The 27,643-nt window shown below is 42.0% G+C and overlaps 1 protein-coding gene and 1 pseudogene across 7 annotated transcripts in view; one reads left to right on the forward strand and one right to left on the reverse strand.

Moving 5' to 3' along the window:
• MAP3K3 (mitogen-activated protein kinase kinase kinase 3) overlaps positions 1-27,643 on the forward strand; it is a 75,725-nt gene that overhangs the window by 16,792 nt on the left and 31,290 nt on the right. For all 7 annotated transcript variants that reach the window (XM_053567877.1, XM_053567875.1, XM_053567879.1 and 4 more), the window contains 3 exons: positions 10,723-10,763; positions 17,388-17,487; positions 23,278-23,391. In XM_053567877.1, the coding sequence (XP_053423852.1) occupies positions 10,723-10,763; positions 17,388-17,487; positions 23,278-23,391 (255 nt within the window). The remainder of the gene's footprint in view (positions 1-10,722; positions 10,764-17,387; positions 17,488-23,277; positions 23,392-27,643) is intronic.
• LOC128569635 (eukaryotic initiation factor 4A-II-like) lies at positions 1,529-2,372 on the reverse strand (annotated as a pseudogene).

The raw sequence follows: 27,643 nt of genomic DNA on the forward strand, positions 1-27,643 counted from the left end.
TTGGGGGGGGGGGAGGAGACAGAGTCTCACGACGTCACCCTTGGTAGAGTGCCTTGCCGTCACAGCTCACAGTAACCTCAAACTCTTGGGCTTACATGATTCTCTTGCCTCAGCTGCCCAAGTAGCTGGGACTACAGGCACCTGCCACAATGCCCAGCTATTTTTGTTTTTGTGGTGGTGGTTGTCATTGTTGTTTAATTGGCCCGGGCCGGTTTAACCTGCCAGTCTGGGTGTATGTGGCTGGCCCCTTATACACTGAGCTATGAGTGCTGCCCTCCCTTACTCTTACAAAAATGGTAGGTAGGTAGTTGAATAGAGTCTAGTGTCTATATCTGACCCTTCAGATGTTTGCTATTGGGTGTTTCAGAGTGGAAAAGCTGCTTTCTTCATGGCAGGCACAAGCAGGGCAGGGCCTTGGCTTCTTGTACTAGAGGAAGAGAATCCTAGGAGATGTTACCCTCGCAGGGTCAGTGATTGAGCATACTGTCTTTTAGTTCTACTACGATAGACCTGGCTCTTCAGGATTTCCCTTCTCTTTCAATGGTTTTTGATAAGATGAGCTGGCACATAAGATAATAAGATATAAAGCAACACACAAACCTGGTTATATTTTCTAAGAAGGTCACTTTATATCATCTCTTCCACTGATCTCTTATTAAGATTTTCCTGAGTCATGCTTACAAATACAATTTTAGTTTTTGTCACACTTTTTGTTTCATTTATTGTCTTTGGCAAAATAATGACTCCTGTTCCAAAGATGAGGGGAGCCATTCAAGGTATAACAAATACAGGGAGAGGGAACAATACAGAATCAGAGAGAGGGTAAGAAGGATGACAGTTAACTGAGGGTTTTGCCAGGTCTAATTAGTTCACAAACTTTTTTTTTTTTTTTAAGTGAATACACAATTTATTTAACATTCAAACTTAATTAAGACACATGCAATATGGCAATTTTACTGGTGATTTAACTCTCCCTAGGATATGATTGCTTGCTGGGGCTTAGCAACAGGGTCTAGTTCACACTTACCACTAGTTAAATACTTTATTGAATAAATACAGTACGAAACAAAATGCATTTAAATGCGGTCTTAAAAAAATCAATTTTAAAGGCCTTTCTTTTCAGGCTAATGACAAACACAATAAAGGCAAATATGCTTGTTTAACATAATTGGCTGATTTTTATACAGCGCTTATATCTTTTGGTCCACAAGTATGTTATTAAATGATAGAGAACATCTAATTCAGCCATTTCTATAGAACTAGGAAATAAATTTCTAAGAAAGAAAGATTTACAGACCTCATCCTTTATATCCACCCCAGTAGTCTAACTCTAAAAAGGATAAAGTCAATGACTTTCCCCACAAGAGCTCATGACTAATGTTGCTTTGCTATCAAAATCTGTATTTCTGATCCATTATGAGCATTGAGACAAGATTCAGATATTCCCAAAGAAAGAAGCACAGTGCTTGTTGTGATTGCCTATTCAACAACAGCGAGTACTGCATTCAAAAGTGTCTCATCCCAGGAATTAAATAAGGTCAGCCACATTCATGAGCATTTCCTCCACTGTAGTATTATAGAAAGTCTCAATGTCATACAGAATCCTCTTGTCTTCTTCAGTAACAAAGTTTATAGCCACACTTTTCCTCCCAAATCGACCTCCTCTGCCAATTCTGTGAGTATAGTTTTCACAATTGGTAGGTAGGTCATAACCAAAGACACTTGTTGCATATCAGTCCCGTGAGCCAACAAGTCAGTAGTGATCAGAACACAACTTGACCCTCATTGGAACTCCCTCATGATGACATCTTTTTCCTTCTTGTCCAAGTCACCAGGCAGAGTAGACACTGTGAAGTCCCTGGCATGCATTTTCTCAGTGGGCCAGTCCACCTTATGCCTTGTATTGAGAAAAATAACAGTGTATGTAATGGTCAGTGTCTCATACAAGTCACAAAGTGTATCCAACTTCAATTCCTCTCTTTAAACATTAATGTAAAACTGTTTGATACCTTCAAGGGTCAGTTCTTCCTTTTTCACCAGAATTCGAATTGGATCTCTCATGAATTTTTAAGTTACTTCCAACACATTAGTTGACATTGTGGCAGAAAGTAATACAACCTGAATACTTGCATTTAATTTTTTGAAAAATCTCATAGATTTGATCCTTAAACCCTTGGCTCAACATTTCATCTGCTTCATCCAAAACAAACATTTTGATCCATTTTGATCTGTTCAATGTATCAAACACTCTCCCTGGTGGACCAGGGATAATATGTGGTGCTTCAGCCTGAAGTTTTTGCATTTCATTTTCAACATTCATTCCACCAATGCAAGCATGACAAGTTGTTCCCAAATAGTCTCCAAGTGCTGGAATTACCTTCTGGATCTGTTGAGCTAGTTTTCTGGTGGGTTTCCTTGAACTCAATCTCCAACTGTTACAGGATGGAAACAGCAAATATGGCTGTCTTTCCCGTACCTGACTGAGCTTGAGCAGTCACATCATACCCTTTAATACAAGGAATAATAGCTCTTTGCTCAATAGCAGAGGCTTCTCAACCTCCTGAGTAGCTGGGACTACAGGCACCTGCCACAACACCCAGTTATTTTTAGAGACAGGGTCTTGCTCTTGCTCAGGCTGGTCTCGAGCCCCTGAGCTTAGGCAATCCACCACCTCAGCCTCACAGAATGCGAGGATTATAGGGATAAGCCACCGTGCCCGGCCACACTTGGCTGTTTTTAGAGGCAGAGTCTCACTACAGCTCAGGCTGATCTCGTGCTCCTGGGCTCAGGCAATCTGCTTGTCTTGGCCTTCCAGAGTGTTAGGATTGAAGGCATGAACCACCACATCCCACAAGAGGCCTCATTCTTCCTTAAGTTTGGTGTTATTTTCGGTTACTCCTATTGCCCCCACTGAGTTCCTGAATCTTTAACTCAATCTGAAGGCCTGTACTGTCCTTCTCCTAAGCATTGCTCATTATTTCTCTCACCAGATTTCCTATCGTGGGCAGGGGACTTGAACCTGCTTAGACCTGAATTTTCATACTGGCACATTTTCCCCAGCAGCTATGGCATCTCTCCATTCAGTGCAATGTATGCATAAGCTTCTTAGACACACAAAAGAAATGTCATGTTCCATGTACCCCCAGGAATCATGCATAATGAACAATGCATGAAAAAAATAAAGTATGATGCACCTGTACCTAAATGAATGAGTGCTGTGTGAAGCCAAGAAAATGAAAGATAAATTTGAGCCAAAGAAGTTATGGAGTCATTTCAGGCGGAGAGGCACTTGAATTAGGCTGTGAAGGACGCATAAAAGTTACAGTGGAAAGAAGGAAGGGTAGCACTCTGGGTCAGGAAACAGAATGATTAAAGGCCTAGGGGAAGGAGTGAATTTCAGGAAGCAGGGGAAGCATTAATCTGTCTGGAGAGTGGGGTTTCCGTGGGGAAGAATGTGTGATGATCAGATCAAATGAATGAGCCTAAATCCTAGACAGCTTTGAATGATAGCAAAGAATTTAGATTTTATTTCACAGGTTATGGGTACAACTAATTATGAACAAGGAAGGAACATAGTGAAAATGGTGGTTAACTTGATTGGAACAGTAGAGGAGCATAGACTGGGTTGAAAAGGGGGCTTGCAGAGTTGGCTTTAGGAATCCGGAAACAAGAGGAAAGGGTCCTAATGATGGTGATGTCAGGGAGAATGGGAAGCAGAGTCTCTACTGAAGGCCTTTGAAGGGAGAATTGGAACCTGCTATCTGGCTGTGAATGGGGAAAGGAAGGAAAGAATCAAGCATAACTCAGATTTGAGACTGTATAGCCAAAAGTGCAGCAGTACCAATGTTAGAAATAGTGGCAACGGGCCAGGTATAGCGGCATGCACTATAGTCCTAGCTACTCAAGAGGCAGAGGCAGGAGGAGGATGGCTTGAACCCAGGAGTTCAAATTTGTGCTGTGCAATGACTGTACCTGTGAACAGCCATTGTACTCTAGCCTGGCAGCATAGTGAGATCCCATCTCTTAAAATAAAAAGAAAGTAGGTCAGGCATAGTGGTTCACACCTGTAATTCTAGCAATCTGGAAGGCCAAGGTGTGTGGATTGCTTGAGCTCACGGGTTCCAGACCAGCCTGAGCTACAGTGAGACCACGTCTCAAAAAATAGCTGGGCGTTGTGGCAGGTGCCTGTAGTGTCAGTTACTCCGTAGACTGAGGCAAGAGAATCGCTTTAGCCCAAGAGTTTGAGGTTGCTGTGAGCTATGAAGCCATGATACTCTACAGAGGGCGACAAAGTGAGACTCTGTCTCAAAATAAATAAATAAAAAGAAAGTAATAGTTTAAGAAGATAGCTGATGTAAATATATAATGGCAAAGTTGAGGGTAGCGCCTGTGGCTCAGTGGGTAGGGTGTCGGCCCCATATACCAAGGGTGGCGGGTTTGAACCTGACCCCAGCAAAACTGCAACAAAAAAATAGCTGGGCATTCTGGCGGGCTCCTGTAGTCCCAGCTACTCAGGAAGCTGAGGCAAGAGAATCACCTGAGCCCAGGAGTTGGAGGTTGCTATGAGCTGTGACGCCATGGCACTCTACCAAGGGTGACATAGTGAGACTCTGTCTCTAAAAAAACATAAAATAGGGCGGCGCCTGTGGCTCAGTGAGTAGGGCGCTGGCCCCATATGCCGAGGGTGGCGGGTTCAAACCCAGCCCCGGCCAAACTGCAACAAAAAAATAGCTGGGCATTGTGGTGGGCGCCTGTAGTCCCAGGTGCTCGGGAGGCTGAGGCAAGAGAATCGCGTAAGCCCAAGAGTTAGAGGTTGCTGTGAGCCGTGTGACGCCACGGCACTCTACCCGAGGGTGGTACAGTGAGACTCTGTCTCTACAAAAAAAAAAATAATAATAAATAAATAAAATAAAATAAAATAAAAATAATGGCAAAGTTGAGTTTGAAATTACAGTAGAAAGAAACTCTGAGTTTGTATGGGGGGGCATGTTTTTCAGGTCCACAGTTCCTTATCTGCAATTGTGAAATACAAATAGTACTATAAACTAAAAAAAAAATTTTTTTTTAATTTTTAGTTTCTGGCTTTTGAAAAAAAATTTTATTATTTTAATTTGCACAAATTCATTTGGCAACCAAACCTGGTCTGAACAGACACAGGGCTACTTACAGTCTGTCTTTATTCCACTTAACATGCATATTCATACTTTTCATTGCAAAAATCAGGATAGCTTGGATAAATAGCTTGTACATGTAACAAATAAACCCCAGATCTCAGTGACTGAATACAGTATGTCCAGTCTGAGAAGGGGAAGGACAGTGTTCCCATGGTCACTTAGCAACCTGAATTGAAGGAGATGCCACTGTTGTAGGACATGTGACTGCCAGGAAAGAGAGGATAGAACTCAGTTTTGTTTCCAGCTCTTAGTCAAAACTGGGCACAAAACTCCATACTAACTTTAAAAAATGCAGAGAAGTACAGGAAATATTTTGTGAGCATTCTGCCTCTACCACAGGTGTGCTGCCCCAGACTATGCCTCCTGGAAGGCATTACATGATATATAGAACATGTACCCTACTACCTCTCTAAATCCAAAACATGGATTCTGAAGCACCTTTGGCCCCAAGGGTAAAGGTCAATGGACCTGTATTATCATTTATTGAGCACTTCTGTATCAGGTACTATTCTAATTGCTTCACCCAATTATATCATTTAATTCTTTCAGTAACTCCACAAGATAGATATTATCTTCATTCTCACTTTACAGAAAAGGAAACCAAGTCATAAAACAGGTAAATAAAAAGTTCAAGGTCACACAGAGGAAGTTGTAAAGCCAGGATTTGAAGCAGGCAGTTTGACTCCAGTGCGACATTCTTAACAACTACATATTTACCTCAAGTATGTGGGGGGTAGATGCTTTGCTTGCAAAATTGGAGCTAGGCATAGATATTTGGGAATCTTTTATTTAGAGGTACACTGAGCAGAAGGTATAAGGGGAAGAGAGAGAAAGCCAGAAGCCAGAAGTCTAAATGTCAAGGAATGGACGTGTGTGGGGGGAGGATTGGGAGAGGGCTGAAGAAAAGGAACTAGCAAAGAAGCAGAAGTGGTTAGAGTGTGGCAGGTTCCCTGGGCTGAGATATAGTCATAGAAGTCAGAGAAAGACTTGGCCACCATTGCGAAATGCCTCAGAGAGGTCAAAGAGAATGGCTAGCTGAAAGGAATTAAATCAAGTTATCTTTTTCTGAACTTCCCTTACCCATGCCTTATTACAGTCAGCCTGATGGGAAACTTACCTCTAAGAACCTGACAGATTTAGGCCCACCATGTGGTATGTTGAATCTAGTCAGTGGCCTACATACTGCTCTGGAAAGGCTGTCAGGGCATAAGAGAAGGCATCTTTGTTTATACTGCTTAGTAGTCACAGGCTTGGTTCATCTTGAATAGCAGGTGATTTGTGGATTGAAGTAAAAGTTTAATTCCCGCTCTGACTAAATTCATGGTTTATGGCCCAATGTATTTCCTTCAATTTCATAAAGGGATGGAGGAGGTTCTTTCATAGGTGTTTCTACATATAATGTATGGTATACACCTGTAGCCCCAGCTATTCAGGAGGTTGAAGTAGGAGGATCTTTTAGGACCAGGAGTTCAAGACTGAGTGATCTGTGATCATACCAATGTCTTCCATCCTGGGTGACAGTGTGAGACCCTATCTCAAATAAGTACATACATACATACATACACACACACACACACACGCACACACGCACACACACATACCCATCCACTTTAAGAGTGAGAGGTAATAGTGTGTTTTTCACCACAATTTTTTAAAATAAAAATTAGATAAAAATCAATAAAGTCTGGGTATGGTGGCTCACCTCTGTAATCCTAGCCCTTTGGGGAGGCAGGAGGATCACTTGAGACTAAGAGTTCAAGACCAGCCTGTGCAAGAGTGAGACCCAGTCTCTAAAAAAACTAGAAAAATTATTTGGGCATGGTGGCAAACACCTACAGTCCCAGTTACATAGGTGTCTGAGGCAAGAAGATCACTGGAGCCCAGGAGTTAGAGGTTGCTGTGAGCTATGATGACACCACCACATACTAGCCCATGAAAGAGAGCATGACCTTGTCTAAAATAATAATAATAATAACAGAGAAAACACACAAGGAAATCTGAATAAACTATAGATGTTAGTTATCTCCCTCGCCCTCGTTCTCTTAAGAATGTACAATGGAGTTTTCCAGAGGCTACAATGATGTTATTGCATCAGATTGGAAACAGAAGCAGGTACGAGAATTTAGCTATCTTAAGCCACGCATTAAAAACATTTGTGGGAACACTCAATTCTATTTTGTAGAATGATGTGTTGTGTGATTTCTATACAAATAAAAAAAGATTTGCTTGTAATCCCAGCACTTTGGGAGGCCAAGGCAGAAGGATTGCTAAGGCCAGGAGTTTGAGATGAGCCTGAACAAAATAGTGAAACCCCATCTCAAAAAAAAAAAAAAATTAGCCAGGCATGGTGGTGTACACCCTTAGTCCCAGCTACTTGGGAGGCTAAGGTGGGAGGATCACTTGAGTCCAGGAATTCAAGGTTGCAGTGAGCTATGACTGAGCCACTATCCTCCAGTCCAGCCAATAGATTGAGTCCTTATCTCTTTTTTTTTTTTTGCACAGTTTTGGCTGGGGCTGGGTTTGAACCCGCCATCTCTGGCATATGGGGTCAGCACACTACTCCTTTGAGCCACAGGCGCTGTCCAGAGTCCTTATCTCAAAAACAAACAAACAGAAAAGATTTTCATTCTTTTACTAAGTGTTTTTGTAAAATATAGTTATTTTTTTATAAAAATATTTATGTTAACTTGTAACGGCTTTTAATTTTTTTCTTTTTTTTTGAGACAGAGTCTCATTTTGTCACCCTCAGTAGAGTGCCATGGTGTCATAGCTTAGAGCAACCTCAAACTCTTGGGCTCAAGTGATCCTTATGCCTCAGCCTCCCCAGTAGCTGGGACTATAGGCACCTGCTGCACTACCCAGCTAATTTTTAGAGACAGGGTCTCGCTTTGGCTCAGGCTGGTCTTGAAATCCTGAACTCAAGCAATCCACCCGCCTCAGCCTCCCAGGGTGCTAGGATTACAGGTGTGAACCACTGTGTCTGGCCTTAATTACCATTTTATTTTTTATTTTTTTCTTAATTACAATTTTTAAATGAATAAAATAAATGTAAATTTTCTCAGTTTTAATTTCTAATTTCTGATGGTAAATATCAATATTTATAATCCACATAAACAGAACCTTTGGGGATCTTTAATAATTTTTAGAGGGTAAGTTAGGGCCACTTTTCCCTTAGGAACAGGGAGTCCTTTTAGGCATCCACCCTATCTTTCAGACTCTCTCCCTTTTCCATTATCATCTCTGTCTGCTATGTGTTCCTTGTCTTCAGATTAAGAATATCTAAAGCCCTCTTCTATTTTCCAAGCCACAGTCCTTTATCTTTCTCAATTTAACTTTTGTTTACTGTCTATGAACTCTCTTTCATCTCAATTATTTTCTGGTTTCCCAACAATCTTTTCTTTTCTTCTACACCTGTTCTTTTCTTCTGTAATATCTCTTTCTTTTTCTTTTTTTTTTTTTTTGAGGCAGAGTCTCACTTTGTTGCCCTCTGTAGAGTGCTATGGCGTCATAGCTCACAGCAACCTCAAACTCTTGGACTCAAGTGATTCTCTTGCCTCAGCCTCCTGAGTAGCTGGGACTATAGTACCCGCCACAACACCTAGCTATTTTTTGAGACAGGGGTCTCGCTCTGGCTCAGGCTGATCTAGAACCATGAGCTCAGGCAATCTATCTGCCTCAGCCTGCCAAGTGCAAGGATTACAGGTGTGAGTCACTGCGGCTGGCTTTCTTTCTTTTTCTTGTCATTTTTTTTGTTTGTTTGTTTAGAGACAGAGTCTCACTTTGTTGCCCTCTGTAGAGTGTGAGGTCACAGCTCACAGCAACCTCCAGGTCTTGGGCTTAGGTGATTCTCTTGCCTCAGCCTCTCGAGTAGCTGGGACTACAGGCACACGCCACAACGCCTGCCTATTTTTTTGTTGTTATTGCAGTTTAGTTGGGATCAGGTTTGAACCCGCCACTCTCAGTATATGGGGCCGGCGCCCTACTCACTGAGCCACAGGCGCTGCCCTTTCTTGTCGGTTTTTAACTCCCTCAAGTTATTTGCCCTTTTGCAAATCTGTTCTTTGTCATTCTAACACTTGTACTTCCCCTTATTTCTGATAGTTATACTTGATTCTGTTCTTCATTCATTTACTTAACAAATTAAGCACATACCTTATATGCCATCCCCTTTGCTTGGCACTGGAGATACAAAAACAAAATAGACCTGATCTCTGCCATCCTACAGTTTACTTTAATTAATTAATTAATTTATTTATTTGTTTATTTTTGAGACAGAGTCTTACTTTGTCACCCTCGGTAGAGTGTCCTGGCATCATAGCTCATAGCAACCTTACACTCTCAATATTTCATCCATGGATATGGATGGGCTCAAGTGATTCTCTTGCCTCAGCCTCCGAGTAGCTGGGACTAATAGGCGCCTGCTACAATGCCCAGTTATTTTTTAGAGACAATGTCTTTTTTTCTTTTCTTTTTCTTGAGACAGAGCCTCAAGCTGTCACCTGAGTAGAGTGCTGTAGCATCACAGCTCACTGCAACCTCCAACTCCTGGGCTCTAGCGATTCTCCTGCGTCTGCCTCCTAAGTAGCTGGGATTACAGGCACCTGCCCCAACACCTGGCTATTTTTTTTTTTTTTTCTTTTTTTGGTTGCAGCCATTATTGTTGTTTGGTGGGCCTGGGCTGGATTCGAACCCACCAGCTCAGGTGTATGTGGCTGGCACCTTAGTTGCTCGAGCCACAGGTGCCAAGCCATAGAGACAATGTCTTGCTCTTCCTCCAGCTGGTCTCGAACCCATGAACTCAGGAAATTCGCCCACTTTGGCCTCCCAGAGTGCTAGGATTACAGGCATGAGCCACTGCACCTGGCTTCTTTCTACGGTTTATAGGCTACTCATAATGGTCATTTTGGAAAAAACTGGGGATAGTGTATAATGTAATTTGTCCAGGGTCTTACTTTATCCCCACTGGGGTAGCCTTGGGAAGATTGTGGGAAATCAGTGATAGTAGCAGCACCAAAAGCCATTTAGCACTTGTCTACTGTGTTGGTATTTACTTACATTATCTCATTTAGTTCTCATAGGAACTCTGCAGTGTATTTTTAGCCTCATTCTACAGACGGAAAAACTAAAACTCAAAGAAGATAAGTAACTTGCCTGTGATCATATAGCTAGAAGGTATTGGCAGCAAGATTTCCTCTTTCTCTTCATTCCTATCAGCCAAGAAGGGAAAGTACCTTGGTCAAGAGGTGATGTAGGAGGAGAAGCTCCAGAACAGCTGTTTGTATAGAAAGAGTATATGAAGCTAGAAATAGCCTGTCACAGCTGAGCTGGGCTGCCACCTAGGGATTTTGCCCCAAGACCTTTATTGCCTGTGAGGTGGGAACTGGAAGCTGTATCTCATTGGAATGCCTATCTGGGTAGAGAAACTGGCCCAGGAGGTATCTAGGTTTTTGCCTAGTGTTGCTAAAGAATTACCCAAGGTGTATCTGGTAATGGCAGGAGTAACACATGCCAGAGAATCCTCTAACCTGTCTATCATTCCTTTTGGCAGAATGACGTCAGAATCAAGTTTGAGCACAACGGGGAAAGGCGGTAAGTCTACCTTCTAATCAGTGCTTGTGTTTATGTGTGCTAAAGTTCTTAGAAAGCATTGAGCTCATGGAAGCTATTTTCCCATTGTGATCCTTGTGGGGCCACTGGCTGGGTAATAGAGTAGACTGGGCATAAAGGGGAAAGTTTCACTTTTGTGTTGGCCTACCAATTGAACCCTGTTTCTGGTGTTAGAATCAAAGACATTTCAGCTGCTAATGTTTTACTGTTCTGTTGTTTCAGTATTATGAGGTCTGCTATTTTGCTAGGAAGTAACGATTCTAACTCTACATAGAGTCATGGTTTCCTGACACACTGACACTGTGCCACCTGTGGGCATTAGAGGGCAGGATTCTCCTGTGACATGATACCATTTCTATCCCCAGTAAAGTAGCCCTGGCTTTGTTGACCTGAGGATCCAGGAGGGTGAATTGGAAGCTTCCTCCTAATGTCTCTAAGTCCTGGGAAGCTGCACCAAGTCCATCAGTTGTGAAAAATTTTATATTCTTTAAGGACATAGAAAGAGGGAGTTTTTTAATCTGTGTTGTGAATTTTATCTCATTAGGGAAGTGAAAATAATGTTACAAAACTCTTTTGTTCTTTTCTCCATTGTCAGTATTTTAGTTATTATTGTTTGTGGGAAGCCAGGGTAGAAGTTCTGAGAGAAAAACATACACACTCTGGTCATGGGATATTTGGGACCCTGTGCGTGTGTGTATGTGTGGCACATGTACACGTGAGCGTGCCTTTTAATATTTCATGCTCTTTGCCTTTCTTTCCCTTTGATATATCCCTCCTTTTTCCTTTGCCTTGAGCATTTAGAGAGTTGAAGAGTACACCCATGTGGCTCATGCCTGTAATCCTAGCACTCTTACAGGCTGAGGTGGGTGGATTTCTTGAGCTCAGGAGTTTGAAACCAGCCTGAGCCAGAGCAAGACCCTATCTCTAAAAATAGGGGGGCATTGTGGCAGGTGCCTATAGGCCCAGCTACTTGGGAGGCTGAGGCAAGAGGATCACTTGAGCCCAAGAGTTTGAGGCTGCTCTGAGCTATGATGCCGTGGCACTCTATTGCAGGTGACAAAATAAGACTGTCTCAAAAAAAAAAAAAGGAAAGAAAGAAAGAAAAAAGGAAGTCTCATCACAGCATCTTCGTACTTCTAAACATTCTTAGTTCTGGTAGTTCTGTGTAATTAGTAACATTCAGCCTACTTTGAAGGTAGCTCTAGAGAAGATCTATGGGTACTGTTTGTCAAAGAGACACATTCACAAGCCTGCAGGGTTGTCAGAGGCTGCCCAGTGGAAGTTTTGTGGAAAGTGTGGTCTGCAGTCAGAGTCCTGGTGCTTCCATGTGAGTTCTAGGGCTGTTCCAGGTCTAGAAGGAGAAAGGTCGTCTGAGTTCTGTCTCCAGCTACTCCATCTGTATTCCGCCAGTAGCAGTGAAGTTAAATTGTCACTTCATTGTTGCTGTTTTTCACACTTTCTGACCTGACCGGGTTTGGGAAAAATGGCCAATCTCAGGGCAGCAGAGAGTTTTCAGAAGCAGATATGAAATCAAAAGCTTGATTGTGTTGGAGCCTAATTATGCAGTTAAACTCTCCTGAATTCCCTGTTCCCAAAGTGGTATGCAGTTACGGTAGTGGACTTACACTGAGAAAGTGTATGTGTTTGGTTTCAGAGAAGCTGCCAAATTGAAACCACAGATATTTAAGGTGGTCAGACAGGAATGGCCTCTGAAGCCCTGAGCAGCAGAATGTTGGTATCAAGATTTTAAAAACTGTGCATTCTTTTTATGAAGCTGTTTTCAGGAGCCATGATATTTCACCATGTACTATATGTGGAATTGAGGGCTTTATAAAGTTGATACAGAGAAGCTAACAGAGTTACCACTTTGTGCCAGATAGCTCTAGTTTCTTGTATTTCATGTCTTAGGATTTTGTAGAAAATGTTATTGTGGGGTTTAGTTATTTATCTAAATGTAGGCCCCTAGAGAATTAGAATTTATAGAAAAGAGGAAAGAAGTAGTGACTTTGCCCATTCATCCATGATAGGTATTCATTCTAGTGGGCTGGCTTTCCCCTTTGTTTTGAAAGAGTGGGGACCAAACCCTTGACCTTCCTCCTTCTTAGCCTAGGAGTGTAGAGGAGGAGGGTTGTAGATTAGGATCTACTTTCCATTTGAAAACCTTAATGGCAGGCCACTGATAGGAGTGGTTGTCCTGGTGTTAGACCTCCTCTTGAAGAACGCACCTATAAATGCCTGTTATTCAATGTGATGGCAGCAGCTTCTAGCTTGCCTATTCTGGTGGTCCTGATTTCTAATTCTGACCAGGCTTTCAGGCTTTCACTAGGCCTAATACAGGAGGATTTATCTCTGAGTGTGATCCTTCTTTAATAGTGTGCTAGGGATATCTGAGTGAACTTCCGGTATTTTTTCCAGAAAGGCTGACCCCTTTTGAACTGTTTTTGAGGTCTTGAAGAAGTAGCTATGATTTGCTATTAACAATTAATGGAGGCTCGGCACCTGTAGCACAGTGGTTACGGAGCCAGCCATATGCATTGAGACTGGTGGGTGCGAACCTGGCCCAGGCTAGCTAAACAACAATGACAAAAAAGGTAGCCGGGCATTGTGGCAGGCACCTGTGGTCTTAGCTACTTGGGAGGCTGAGGCAAGAGAATCGCTTAAGTCCAAGAGTTTGAGGTTGCTATGAGCTGTGACGCCATGGCACTCTACCGAGGGCGACATAATGAGACTCTGTTTCAAAAAATAAACAATCAAAAAAGAATTAATGGAAAGCCTTTTCTTCAAAAGGCTCCAGAGGCTGAGCATGTTGGTCTACACCTATAGTCCCAGTTGCTTACAAGGCTGAGGCAGGAGGATCACTTGCACCTAGGAGTTCAAAGCCGCAGTAAGCTATGATTGTACTATTGTACTCCAGTCTGTGTGACAGAGTGAGACTCTGTCTCTAAAAAAACAAAAAGACTCTAAATATCTAGATAATGCATCTAGATAGTACTTAACAGTTAATTTGTGAGAAAAAAATAAAAGATTTACAGTATGAATAGATTTTCTAGTAGAGACAATTCAGTTGGCAAATTTGGCAAATTAATTACCCAAAATGGGAGGTGGTGATGAGCAAAAGAAAAAAGACGGAAAGCTGGGCATGATGGCTCAGGCCTGTAATCCTAGCACTCTGGAAAGCCTGGGTGGGTGGATCACTTGAACCCAGGAGTTCAAGACCAGCCTGAGCAAAAGAAAGAGACCTCTGTCTCTACTAAAAATAGAAAAAAAATTAGCTGGGCATCGTGGAAGGCTTTAGTTTCAGCAGCTTGGGAAGCTGAGGCATGAGGATTTCTTGAACCCAAAAGTTTAAGGTTGCTGTGAGCTATTATGATGCCAGGGCAACAGAGTAAGACTCTGTCTCAAAAAAAAAAAAAAAGCAAAAAAAAAGAAGAAGAAATGAGGGGCGGTGCCTGTGGCTCAGCGGGTAGGGCGCTGGCTCCATATACTAGGGTGGTGGGTTCAAACCGGGCCACAGCCAAACTGCAACAAAAAATAGGCATTGTGGTGGGAGCCCATAGTCCCAGCTACCCAGGAGGATCAGGCAAGAGAATCACTTAAGCCCAGGAGGTGGAGGTTGCTGTGAGCTGTGATGCCACAACACTCTACCCAGGGTGATAAAGTGAGATGCTGTCTCTAAAAAAGAAAAAAATGGAGAAATTATCTTCCTGAGATGTTAGGTTTTTGCATGAAGGATGGATTATGGTTTATAGTAATATCATATTAACATTGTCCAGTAGTACTTTCTACTGTAATAGAAACGTTCTATGTGGGCGGTGCCCATGGCTCAGTGGGTAGGGTGCCAGCCCTATATACCTTGGGTGGTGGGTTCGAACCTGACCCTGGCCAAACTGCAGCAACAACAACAAAAATAGCTGGGAATTGTGGTGGGCGCCTGTAGTCCCAACTACTCAGGAGACTGAGGCAAGAGAATCGCCTAAGCCCAGGAGTTGGAGGTTGCTGTGAGCTGTGACACTACGGCACTCTACTGAGGGTGATAAGGTGAGATGGTGTGTCAAAAAAAGAAAGAAAGAAATGTTCCATGTGGTCTAATACAATAGCCACTAGCCACCGTGAGCACTTGAAATGTGGTTGGTGAGACTTGAGGAACCAATTTTTAATTTAATTCAGTTAAAGTTAAATAGCCACAAGTGGCTGCTGGCCGCTGTATTGAATAGTGCAGTTCTAGATGATGAAAGCTTTTTTTGCTGTTCACTGATTTGAGCCAAAATGACACAGAAGAGCATTAAAGAAACCATCTGGTCAGATTTTATTAAAACCCAGTGAATTAGAATCCCTCTTTCCTGTGGTTTTTTTGCTTCTTCCTCTGGTTATCCCACTTCCTACTTCGGGGGAGCAGGGAAGATAGAACCACACAGGGCTTCCTCTCAGCATGGAGGAGGACAAGTGATACAGAGGCCCATGGCTGAGTCTTGCCATTCTACCATACTGCTAAGTCTGATTTCATCCTGCTAAGATGAAAGTTGTTCAATATGCATTTTCCTAATCACATTGAACATCTCACCAGGTTTATTAGCCATTTATAACCTTCTGTGACTTTTCTCATCTTTTGCCTATTTTTTTTTTGTTTGTTTGTAGAGACAGAGTCTCACTGTACTGCCCTCGGGTAGAGTGCCATGATGTCACTGGCTCACAGCAACCTGTAACTCTTGGGCTTAAGCTATTCTCTTGCCTCAGCCTCCCGAGCAGCTGGGACTACAGGCGCCCGCCACAACACCCGGCTATTTTTTTGTTGCAGTTTGGCGGGGCTGGGTTTGAACCCACCACCCTCGGCATATGGGGCTGGCGCCCTGCTCACTGAGCCACAGGCACCACCCTTGCCTATTTTTTTTATTAGGGTTATCTTTTGCTTTTTGATTTTGTGCAAGTATTTTCTCCAAGTTTGATTTTTTTTTTAACTTTGTTGATGGTTTATTTTGCTATCAAAAGTTTAAATTTTTGTTGTCAAATGTGTCTTCCTTTTGTCTTCTGTATTTTATGTTATGCTTAAGATGACCTTCCCTGTACCCAAGATTTTTAAAAATTAAATATTTTCTTTTATGAATGCACATGTGTGTGAATGTGTGAGTTTCTTTTGATGTTGTTTTGTCTCATTTGTCTCTTTGCTTATTTGTGTTTTGGACATTTAATTTTTAGAGTATTGGGTCGAACCTGTATTGCTGCTTTTGTATATCAGAAATGATTGACCATCAACAGTTTCACATAGTTCAACCTAGCACATTCATTAAAACTTTTTTTTTTTTTTTTTTTTGAGACAGAGTGTGACTATGTTGCCCTGGGTAGAGTGCGGTGATATCACAGCTCACAGCAACCTCAAACTCTTGGGCTTAAGTGATTCTCTTGTTTCAGCCTTCCAAGTAGCTGGGACTACTGGTGCCCACCACAACGCCTGGCCATTTTTGGTTGCAGTTGTCATTGTTGTTTAGCAGGCCCAGGTTGGGCTCCAACCTACTAGCCTTAGTGTATGTGGCTGGTGCGTTACTCACTGAGCTACGGGCACCGAGTCATTAAAACTTTTTATTATGAAAATTTCAACCACATACAAACAGAGAATTACACTGAACCCCAGCTTCAACAGTATCAACTTTTTTTTTGCCAGTCTTGTTTCATCTAATCCCCAATTTTTAATTTTATGGAGTATCTAATAACCAATCACATTTTAATACCTTTTTGGACAGTTCTTTGAACTGACCTAATGAGTATCTCCAGAAAGGATTTAATACCAATACTACTTACATGACTAGATGTGTCACTGGTTAAGAAAACTGATCAGGGATATCACCACCTTAAGGGGAATTCCTATGACTCCGTGGTAGGGAAATCTTAATTCTGAAGATAATCAGTATTGAGATTTCTTTGATGTTTGAAAAATGAACAATGGAGACCTTTCAAGTCCTGGAGTTGAATATCTTAGGGATTGAGACCATGTTTTTAGGACTGCTGTTCTAGTCTTTAGGTTTTCTAGCTTGTTTCGTAACAAGAGTATTTGGTAATGGGTGAAAGATTTATGGGATGTCCAACCTGTGGTGCAGGCTGCATACACATTATTTGAGGACTGTTTTGCCAGATATTGCAAAAAGTATACACACACCTTTTCTTTTGGTCATCAGCTATCATTAGTGTTTGTGTATTTAATGAGTGGCCCAAGACAACTTTTATTTTTCCAATATGCAGCAGAAAAGAAAAATGGTTGGACACCTCTGATCAATCTAGAGAGAAATCAGTATGTAACAGAATTTGGAAGATAATTTTTAAATCCAGTGGCCTGTTATGATACTATCATTGGCAACTTTTTTGCTGAACTAATAGTTGGGATTGAGCAATGGTTGCGGGTGCTCAATATGAGAGCACTTCAGGTTGAGAAATGCTCAGAAGAAGGGTGAAAAGGTAAAGGTAGATAAGAAAGAAAAAGAATAGAGAGAAAGACAAACTGAGTGAAAGCAAAAAGGGTATCTATGCTGAGAAAAAAGGGAGCATGTACTCAGGCCATAACTTTCTAAACTCTGCATTTTAAATATGAAATTAACCAACTATTCTGTTCCTTTCCAGAATTATAGCATTCACCCGGCCTGTGAGATATGAAGATGTGGAGCACAAGGTGACAACAGTATTTGGGCAACCTCTTGATCTACATTATATGAACAACGAGGTGAGAAGGTAGACGGATGGGGCAGGAACAAGGGGGATACATGCTTTTCTTCTCTCTGTTTAACTGAGTCTTTTCAGTTTGTTCCTTTGATGATGTCTTCAGGTTTTCATTTTCTAAAGCCCTTTTTCTTATGAATTCTAAACATGCTGGGATTTCTGTTATTTATTACATGAGAAGTTACATAGCTATTTCCATTCTCCTTCCTCATTCAGGCAGGTAGCTCTAATGTTTCAAGGTGGAATCACATGTAATACCAGGGTTAGGTGTTTCCTTTACATTTTTTTTTTTTGTAGAGACAGAGTCTCACTGTACCGCCCTCGGGTAGAGTGCCCTGGCGTCACACGGCTCACAGCAACCTCTAACTCTTGGGCTTACGCAATTCTCTTGCCTCAGCCTCCCGAGCAGCTGGGACTACAGGCGCCCGCCACAACGCCCAGCTATTTTTTTGTTGCAGTTTGGCCGGGGCCGGGTTTGAACCCGCCACCCTCGGCATATGGGGCCGGCGCCCTACTCACTGAGCCACAGGCGCCGCCCTCCTTTACTTTTTGTAGGGATATCTTTTTTTTTTTTTTCTTCCAACATAGCCTTAGTAGGAAGCAGAGGGTTCAGCAGGGGATAGAGAGGTATGTAAAACAGATGAGTAAATCTTCTATTATAGTCATGAATGCTGGATTCCCCTCTCTGAGTTTAACTCCTAATTAGAGCTTATTTATTTCAAAAGTTAGCACCTTCTCCAATGATTTCTTTAACTCCACCCCCCCCCCCCCGCCCCACTCTACCCCAATAGTTCTTGTTTATTCCTACTTTGAAAATCACCCGGAAAAGAATTCTTTTGAAATATCAATTACTCAGCTGCTTTCTCTGCTTCAAGAAATTACTAAGACTACACTCAGTGTAGGCTTGTGCTTTGTGTTAGTTTTAAAGGCAATGTATATTTATGCAGAGCAGAGAGTGTGTACCTTGAGAGAATTGAGCTAGGGGTACAAGACAAGAAAGGTGGGCAGCATCATGGCTCTTTGAGAGTCAGACCCTTACTGTGTAGTTTTATTTTATTTGATGAAGAGTTAGAATTTTCATTCATAGTTTAGGATTGAAATCTGCAGGTGGCTAGGTGTCCATAGCTCAGTGGTTAGGGCACCAGCCACATACACTGGGGCTATAGGGTTCAAACCCAGCCTAGGCCAGTTAAACAACAACGACAACTGCAACAAAAAAACAGCCGGGCGCTGTGGCAGGTGCCTGCAGTCCCAGCTATTAGGGAGGCTGAGGCAAGAGAATCGCTTGAGCCCAAGAGTTTGAGGTTGCTGTAAGCTGTGATACCATGGCACTCTACCAAGAGCAACATAGTGAGACTCTGTCTCAAAAAAAAAAAAAAAGAATTCCAGATGTCCCTAAATCCATTTTTAAACTCTTTTGCCAAAAAAAGACTGCCTAGAATATTAGAAATTACCTTATTTGAAGCTTTATGCAGATATTCTAAAGCCAATTATAAATAATTATTTTAATTATTTTAGATCATATATGTCTTTCCATATACTACTAATATTAGTGATCAGAAGTGGACTAGTTGACATTTTATTAATTTAAAATCCTTCCTCAGTAGAGTGCCATGGCGACACAGCTCACAGCAACCTCAAACTCTTGGGTTTAAGCCATTCTCTTGCCTCAGCCTCAGGCACCTGCCACAGTGCCCGGCTGTTTTTTTGTTGCAGTTGTTGTTGTTTTAGCTGGCCCAGGCAGGTTTGAACTTGCCAGCCTCTGTGTATGTGGCCGGTGCCCTACCCATTGAGCTACGGACACTGCCCCATTTTGTTTATATTTTGTAATAATAGTTTTACTGAGGTATAATTTCCCTACCATAAAATTAACCCCTTTAAAGTATAAAATTTAGTGGTTTTTAGTATATTCACAGATTTGTGCAACCAACACCACTATTTTCAGGACATTTTCATCGTCCTATAGAGACTCTGTGCCCATTAGTAGTCACTCTTCATTCTCCCCTCTCCCCAGCTCCAGGCAACCATTTATCTACTTTCTTTCTCTTTGGATTTGCCTGTTCTGAACATTTCATGTAAATGGAAGAATGTGCCCTGTGTCCGGGTCTTTTTCATTAAGTATATGTTTTCAAGGATCATTTATGTTGTAGCATGGACATTTGAAATGTTTTCACTTTTTAGCAATTATGAATAATGCATTTGTTTACCAGTTTTTTTTAATTAAATCATAGCTATGTACATTAATGCAATCATGGGGTACAATGTGCTGGTTTTATATATAATTTGAAATGTTTTCATCAAACTGGTTAACATAGCCTTCATGGCATTTTCTTAGTTATTGTGTTAAGACAGTTTTTTTTTTTTTTTTTGTAGAGACTGGGTCTCACTGTACCGCCCTCAGGTAGAGGGCCATGACGTCACACGGCTCACAGCAACCTCTAACTCTTGGGCTTATGTGATTCTCTTGCCTCAGCATCCCAAGCAGCTGGGACTACAGGTGCCCGCTACAACACCCGGCTATTTTTATTTTTGTTGCAGTTTGGCTGGGGCTGGGTTTGAACCCACCACCCTCGGCAATGGGGCCGGTGCCCTACTCACTGAGCCACAGGCGCTGCCCGTGTTAAGATAGTTTTTATATGAACATATGCTTTCAGTTTGTAAGGTATCTAGTAGGAGTAGACTTACTGAGTCCTATGATAAATTGGTTTAACTTTTTCAGGAACTTTTCTATAATGGTTACACCATTTTACAGTGCCACTAGCAATGTGTGAAGGTTGCAGTTTCTCCAGTATCCTTGCCAAAACTTATTATTTCCTTTTTCTTCTTTTTTTTTTTCTGACTAGCCATCCTATTAGGTATAAAATAGTATGTCACTGTGGGTTTGATACGCATTTCCCTAATGACTAATTATGTCAAGCATCTTTTCATGTGTTTATTGGCCATTTATAGATCTTCTCTGGGCAAATGTCTATTCAAATCCTTTGCTCATTTAAAATAGTAGGTTCTTTTTTATTGTTGAATTGTAAGAGTTCTTTATAATTCTGTGTATTAGATGCTTATCTTACATTTGCAAAATTGTGGCGTGGTTATTGAAAGTTAATACTTAATGAACCATTTCTCTACATCCGCTCCCTACTGTTCTTATTTATTCTTACTTTGAATGCCACCTTAGGAAGGAATTCTTTTGCATTATGATATGATTAGCAGAACATTTTCCCATTCTATAAATAGTTTTGAGATTTTATTTTAAATACTGGTTTTACTATTTGTTTTTTCATAAATTTGCATTTAGAGTTCTTATCTCCGGCTTGGTGCCTGTAGCACAGTGGTTACAGTGCCAGCCACATGCACCGAGGCTGGCGGGTTCAAAACCTGGCCTGGGCCAGCTAAACAACAATGACAACTGCAACAAAAAATAGGGGGGCATTGTGGCAGGCGCCTGTAATCCCAGCTACTTGGGAGGCTGAGGCAAGAGAATCGCTTAAGTCCAAGAGTTTGAGGTTGCTGTGAGCTGTGACGCCACGGCACTCTACCGAGGGCGACACAGTGAGACTCTGTCTCAAAACATGAAATAAAATAAAATAAAAATAATAAAGGGTCAGTGTTGGGCGGTGCCTGTGGCTCAGTCAGTAAGGCACCGGCCCCATATACCGAGGGTGGCGGGTTCAAACCCGGCCCTGGCCAAACTGCAACCAAAAAATAGCTGGGCGTTGTGGCAGGCGCCTGTAGTCCCAGCTGCTCGGGAGGGTGAGGCAAGAGAATCGCTTAAGCCCAGGAATTGGAGGTTGCTGTGAGCTGTGTGAGGCCACGGCACTCTACCGAGGGCCATAAAGTGAGACTCTGTCTCTACAAAAAAAATAAATAAATAAAAAATAAAGGGTCAGTGCTCTAGCACAGTGGTTATGGCACTGACCACATACACTGAGGCTAGCAGGTTCGAACCCAGCCTGGGCCAGCTAAACAACAATGACAACTGTAACAAAAAATATCTGGGTGTTGTGGTGGGTGCCTGTGGTCCCAGCTACTGAGAGCGATAGCTTGAGACACTGTCTCAAAAATAATAATAATAATAATAATTGTATTTATTATTGTATTTATTATAAACTGGGAACAATAAATTAATTGGACATTGCTTGATTTTGTTTGCCATACACATATAACATCTGACATTGGCTATGTCCAAGGCACAGCATACTTTCACATCTTTTAATACTGAATACTTATAATAATATCCTCTGCTTTTTTTTTTTGGTGGTTTTTGGCCAGGGCTGGGTTTGATCCCGCCACTTCCGGCATATGGGTCTGGCGCCCTACCCCTTTGAGCCACAGGCGCCGCCCAACATCCTCTGCTTTTAACAGTAAGATAGTTTTTTTTTTTGTAGAGACAGAGTCTCACTTTATGGCCCTGCGTAGAGTGCCGTGGCCTCACACAGCTCACAGCAACCTCCAACTCCTGGGCTTAAGCGATTCTCTTGCCTCAGCCTCCCGAGTAGCTGGGACTACAGGCGCCTGCCACAACGCCCGGCTATTTTTTGGTTGCAGTTTGGCCGGGGCCGGGTTTGAACCCGCCACCCTCGGTATATGGGGCCGGCACCTTACCAACTGAGCCACAGGCGCCGCCTGTAAGATGGTTTTTTTCATTTTAGATTAATCTGAGGGTATAAACAATTAGATTGCAGTGTTTGCATTCGTTAGGTAAAGGCTCCCTATTACTTGTGTCTCACACCCAGGAGCTGTGCCATATATCCTTACATTGTGTCTACTGGGTGGGAGCACACCAAAAGTGAGTAAGATTTAAAAATACCATCAAGGACTTTCTCTTTAGTAGAGTGAAAACAGAGGAGATAGTTTTCAGGTTCTAGTCCTTGGCTTTGGCCTTAAACACAAAGATATTAAACTCTGCTATGTGGTCCAAATTTGTGTTCTTATTTGAGTAACAGTTTTCTTTGTTTTTGTTGTTGTTGTTGTTTATTTGTTTGTTTTTTGCTTTTTGACACAGAGTCTTACTCTGTCACCCTGGGTAGAGTACCATGGTATCATCATAGCTCACAGCAACCTCAGTCTCTTGGGCTGTGATTCTCTTTCCTCAGCCTCCCAACTAGCTGGGACTACGGGCACCCACAACAGTGCCTGGCTATTTTTAGGAGGGAACCTCACTTTTGCTCAGACTGGTCTCAAACCTGTAAACTCAGGCATTCTATCCGCCTCAGCCTCCCAGAGTGCTAGGATTATAGGTGTGAGCTACCACTCCCAGCCTGGAGTAAAGGATATTTTTAAAGAGGAAGCTCTTCTCAGAAAATATCTCGAAACAGAGTATTAAGATCTGCTGCAGAATAGATGAACTCAAAAATTTTAAGCTAAGTGAAAGAAGCTAGATGCAAAAGACTATGAATATTTATGAACTGAATTGAATATGTATGATTCTATTTATGTGAAATGTTCAGAAAAGGCAAATCTATAGAAGGAGAAAGTAGGCTAGTGGTTGCCTGGGGCTGGATGTGAAAAGGGGGAGTGTATAAATGGGCACAAGAGATCCTTTTGGAGTGATGGAAATGTTTTAAAATTGGATGGTGGTGATGGTTGCACAACTGTATAGCGTTACTAGAAATTATTGAATTGTAGACTTAGAGTACAAAAATCTCTATGGTTTTAGCTAAATCTTTTTAGACCCCATATTATCTGGTGAGATTGTTTTCCTTCAAACTTATTTTTATATTTTGTTTTTGCAAACTGAAGCACCGATGCTTACATTATACTCCTGTATGATTTTCTTTTTTTGTGTTTTGTGTCACAGCTCTCCATCTTGCTGAAAAACCAAGATGACCTTGATAAAGCAATTGACATTTTGGATAGAAGCTCAAACATGAAAAGCCTTAGGATATTGCTGCTGTCCCAGGACAGAAACCATGTAAGTTGCCCCTTTCGTGGCCTGACAGCTGAAGATATATCTTGCTTATACCTTCAAGAACTTGCCTTGTCTCCCTGAGGCAACTGAGTGTTTATGTTGCAACTAAAGGTTATTTGGTTTACAGTATGGAAGGAAGAAAAATACTTTATGATAAAGGAAAATGTTCTTTTTCTCTATATTTATGTATTTTAAATTAGATTTGGGCTCTAGCAGGAGAGAGTTGATTAATGTTGGGGGAGCAGGGTATGAGGCATAATGCTTTATAAACCCAACTCCCAGAACTCCTCAGCAGCCTTACCTTTCCCTTGGGACACATATAAGAAAAAACTTTTCCTTCTCTTCTCTTCCATGGGCCTGGTAACTTACCAGCTGCTGCTTTACTTTATGGGAGCCAGTATACAGGGGCCATCAAAAGTGGGGAATTAAAAAAAAAAATGTAAAAGGCCAGCTACAGTAGCTCACACCTGTAGTCTTACCACTTTAGGAGGCCAAGGTGGGATGATCGATTTGAGGCTAGGAGTTGGAGCCTAGCCTGGGCAACAACAACGTAGCAAGATCCCATCTCTAAACAAGCAAACAAACAAGCAGAAGTGGGAAATTATCCCCTATGCAGTTTCCTTTCCTGAAGAATCCTTAGAGGGCCTACATTTTACAAGAATGTTTGCAGTTTATATCTATCTTCCAGTTACCAATTCCTCTACCAATTTTCTTCAGATGCATGTTTTTGAAGGTTTCTTGGCCTGTTTTCCTCTCCTTATGGCTGTGGACAGCTGACATGGGTGCATGAGGACTTTATCAGAACAGAGTCTAGGTGGAATTGTGCTCATGCTGAACATTTATTTTCTAAAGAGACATATAGGGTTGAGTTGTCCTATTGATTAAGGAGAGGCATAGGGAATGTAGCTAGGAATAAAGAAGACATTTTCTATTATGGTAGTCTCCCCTTATCAGAGGGGGATACATTTTAAAAACCCGAGTAGATATCTGAAACTGGATAATACTGAACCCATTTGTCATTAATTGGAAAATGTTTCTGTTCATGTCTTCCACTACAAATTTAATGCCTTTTCCATCTTAACTAAGCACTTATCACACATTGAGGCTGTAACTCTTGTGGTTTGAGGAGTGACAGCAAGAGTAGCACAGAATTCCTTTCTCTTTTTTACAATTTCATGGATAGAAGATTTGTTTTTAATGTAGATCTTGGCAACTTCAGCATACGATTTTTTTCTTTCTTTTTGAAATTGAAAATTTTTACCTTTTCACTTAAAGGTAGCACTTTATAGCTTCTCTTTGGCATCTTGAATACATGTACTGGGTTACTGTGACAGTTACTGGTTACAGACAGTGACAATCTGGTAACTGTGATGGCTACTAAGTGACTAATGGTTGATAGTATAGATAGCATGGATCTGCTGGCAAAGGAGGATTCCCAAGCAGGATGAAGCAGGATGGTGTTAAATTTCATCATGCTACTCAGAACAGTGCTAGATTTAAAACTTAGGGATTATTTATTTCTGGAATATTTCATTGAATATTTTTGGGCTGTAGTTGACCATGGGTAACTGAAACCTCAGAAAGCAAAACCATGGATAAAGGAGGACTGCAGTATTACAGAAGTTCCCTGTGTGTCAGGCGTGGTGGCTCATGCCTGTAATCCTAGCACTTTGGAAGGCCAAGGCAGGTGGGTTGCTTGAGCTCAGGAGTTCAAGACCAGCCTGAGCAAAAACAAGAACCTGTCTCTACTAAAAATAGGAAAAAAAGCTAGCCAGGGATTGTGGTGGATGCCTATGGTCCCAGCTGCTTGGGAGGCTGAGGCAAGAGGATCTCTTGAATCCAAGAATTTGAGGTTGCTGTGAGCTATGATGTCATGTCATTCTACCCAGGGCAACAGAGTAAGACTCTGTCTCAAAGGAAAAAAAAAAATAATAGTAAGTTTATTGTGCATGAGAAGTGGCCTTCTCTTTATTTTTTCCTTTATTTCAGAATATTCCAGGGTTTCAATCATTTTGGTTACATAAATTGCTTTTGTATAGTTTGAGTTAAAGTTTTAAGTCTGCCAATCACTCAGTGCGCATTGTACCCGATAGGTGTATGAATTTATCCATCCTGTCCTCCCCCTTCCCTGTAATAGGTTTTCCAGCCCTTGTGTATTTTCTTCTTCAACCTCAGAGGTACCTATGATTTTTATGTTAGGCCCATTTACATGAGCCCATATTTTTCTATGCTTTGTTTATTCCTCTTATTTCTTTGTTCTTTCTCTTTGACTGACTTATTTAATTCAGAAGTGTTGTCTTTAAGCCCTGAGATCATTTCTTCTGCCTGTGTTAGCCTACTCTTAAGGCTTTCCCTGTGTTTTGTATTTCTTTTTTTAGGCTCAAGTAATCCTCTTGCCTCAGCCTCCTGAGTAGCTGGGACTATAGGTGCCTGCCACAATGCCTGGCTATTTTTTTTTTTTTTTTTTGAGACCGAGTTTCACTTTGTCGCCCTCAGTAGAGTGTGTCACAGCTCACAGCAACCTCAAACTCCTGGGCTTACGCGATTCTCTTGCCTCAGCCTCCCATGTAGCTGGGACTACAGGCACCCACCACAACGCCCAGCTATTTTTTTTGTTGCAGTTGTCGTTGTTGTTTAGCTGGCTTGGGCTGGGTTTGAATCCCCTAGCCTCAATGTATGTGGCTGGTGCCCTGCCAACTTAGCTATGGGTGCCGCCCCATGAGGAAAACTTTTGAGACTACCATTCTGTTCTCCGTTGCTTATAGGATAACTGAGCTAGAAAAGACTCAAGAGTAGACAAAATTTTGCAGGGGTCAGGGTCACTTTTGTATAGGAATAGTGTAAAACACTTAGAACTGTATAGTCAGGAAAGACAGCCTAAACCTATATACAATCACAGTCTTCAAAGAGTGTAGATCAGGGGCGGCGCCTGTGGCTCAGTTGGTAAGGCACCGGCCCCATATACCAAGGGTGGCGGGTTCAAGCCCGGCCCCGGCCAAACTGCAACCAGAAAATAGCCGGGCGTTGTGGCGGGCACCTGTAGTCCCAGCTACTCGGGAGGCTGAGGCAAGAGAATCACTTAAGTCCAGGAGTTGGAGGTTGCTGTGAGCTGTGTGAGGCCACGGCATTCTACTGAAGGCCATAAAGTGAGTCTCTGTCTCTACAAAAAAAAAAAAAAAAAGAGTGTGGATCAGGGGTCCTCAAACTACGGCCCGCAGGCCACATGAGGCAGTGTGAATTGTATTTGTTCCCGTTTTGTTTTTTACTTCAAAATAAGATATGTGCAGTGTGCATAGGAATTTGTTCATAGTTGTTTTTTTAAACTATAGTTCGGCCCTCCAACGGTCTGAGGGACAGTGAATTGGCCCCTTGTTTAAAAAGTTTGAGGACGCCTGGGTACAGTGGCTCATGCCTATGATCCTAGCACTCTAGGAGCCTATGACAGGAGGATTGCTTGAGCCAGGAGTTTGAGGCTGTAGTGAGCTATGATGATGATACTGCATTCTAGGCAGAGTGAGACTCTTGTCTTAAAAAAACAAAGACAACCCAGGAGTATCAATAATAAAAATATAGATTTATCCACTTAATCTTAATTTGGATGAACTTCTTGAATATTGGAGATTATCTTAGAGCAAAGAGGAAATAATTTATATAATATTATAAAATAATTTGATAAATATGGCAACTATTATTCTGAAGTTAACATGCCTTTAAAAGATTTTTCTTTCTTTCACAGATTCACGGATAGTAAGGGTATAAATTTAGCTAAATCACCTTAGATGCCTCTGCGACTATCATAATCATCATGGTCTTCTGTGCAAATATCTCTTGCACCAGAATTAAAACAGCGGACTGATGGCCGGGCAAGGTGGCTCACTCCTGTAATCTTAGCACTCTGGGAGGCCAAAGCAGGTGGATTGCCTGAGCTCCAAAGTTGGAGAACAGCCTGAGCCAGAGTGAGACCTCGTCTCTAATATACAGCTGGGCATTGTGGTGGGTGCCTGTAGTTCCAGCTACTTGGGATGCTGAGGGAAGAGAATCGCTTAAGGTGGCACCAATAGCTCAGTATGTACGGTGCCGGCCACATACACTGAGGCTGGCAGGTTTGAACCCAGCCCAGGGCCAGCTAAAACAACAATGACAACTGCAACAAAAAAATAGCCAGGTGTTCTGGTGGGCTCCTGTAGTCCCAGCTACTTGGGAGGCTGAGACAAGAGAATTGCTTAAGCCCAAGAGTTGAGGTTGCTGTTAGCTG

The sequence above is a fragment of the Nycticebus coucang genome, chromosome 18, assembly GCF_027406575.1.
Source record: "Nycticebus coucang isolate mNycCou1 chromosome 18, mNycCou1.pri, whole genome shotgun sequence".
Lineage (NCBI taxonomy): Eukaryota > Metazoa > Chordata > Mammalia > Primates > Lorisidae > Nycticebus > Nycticebus coucang.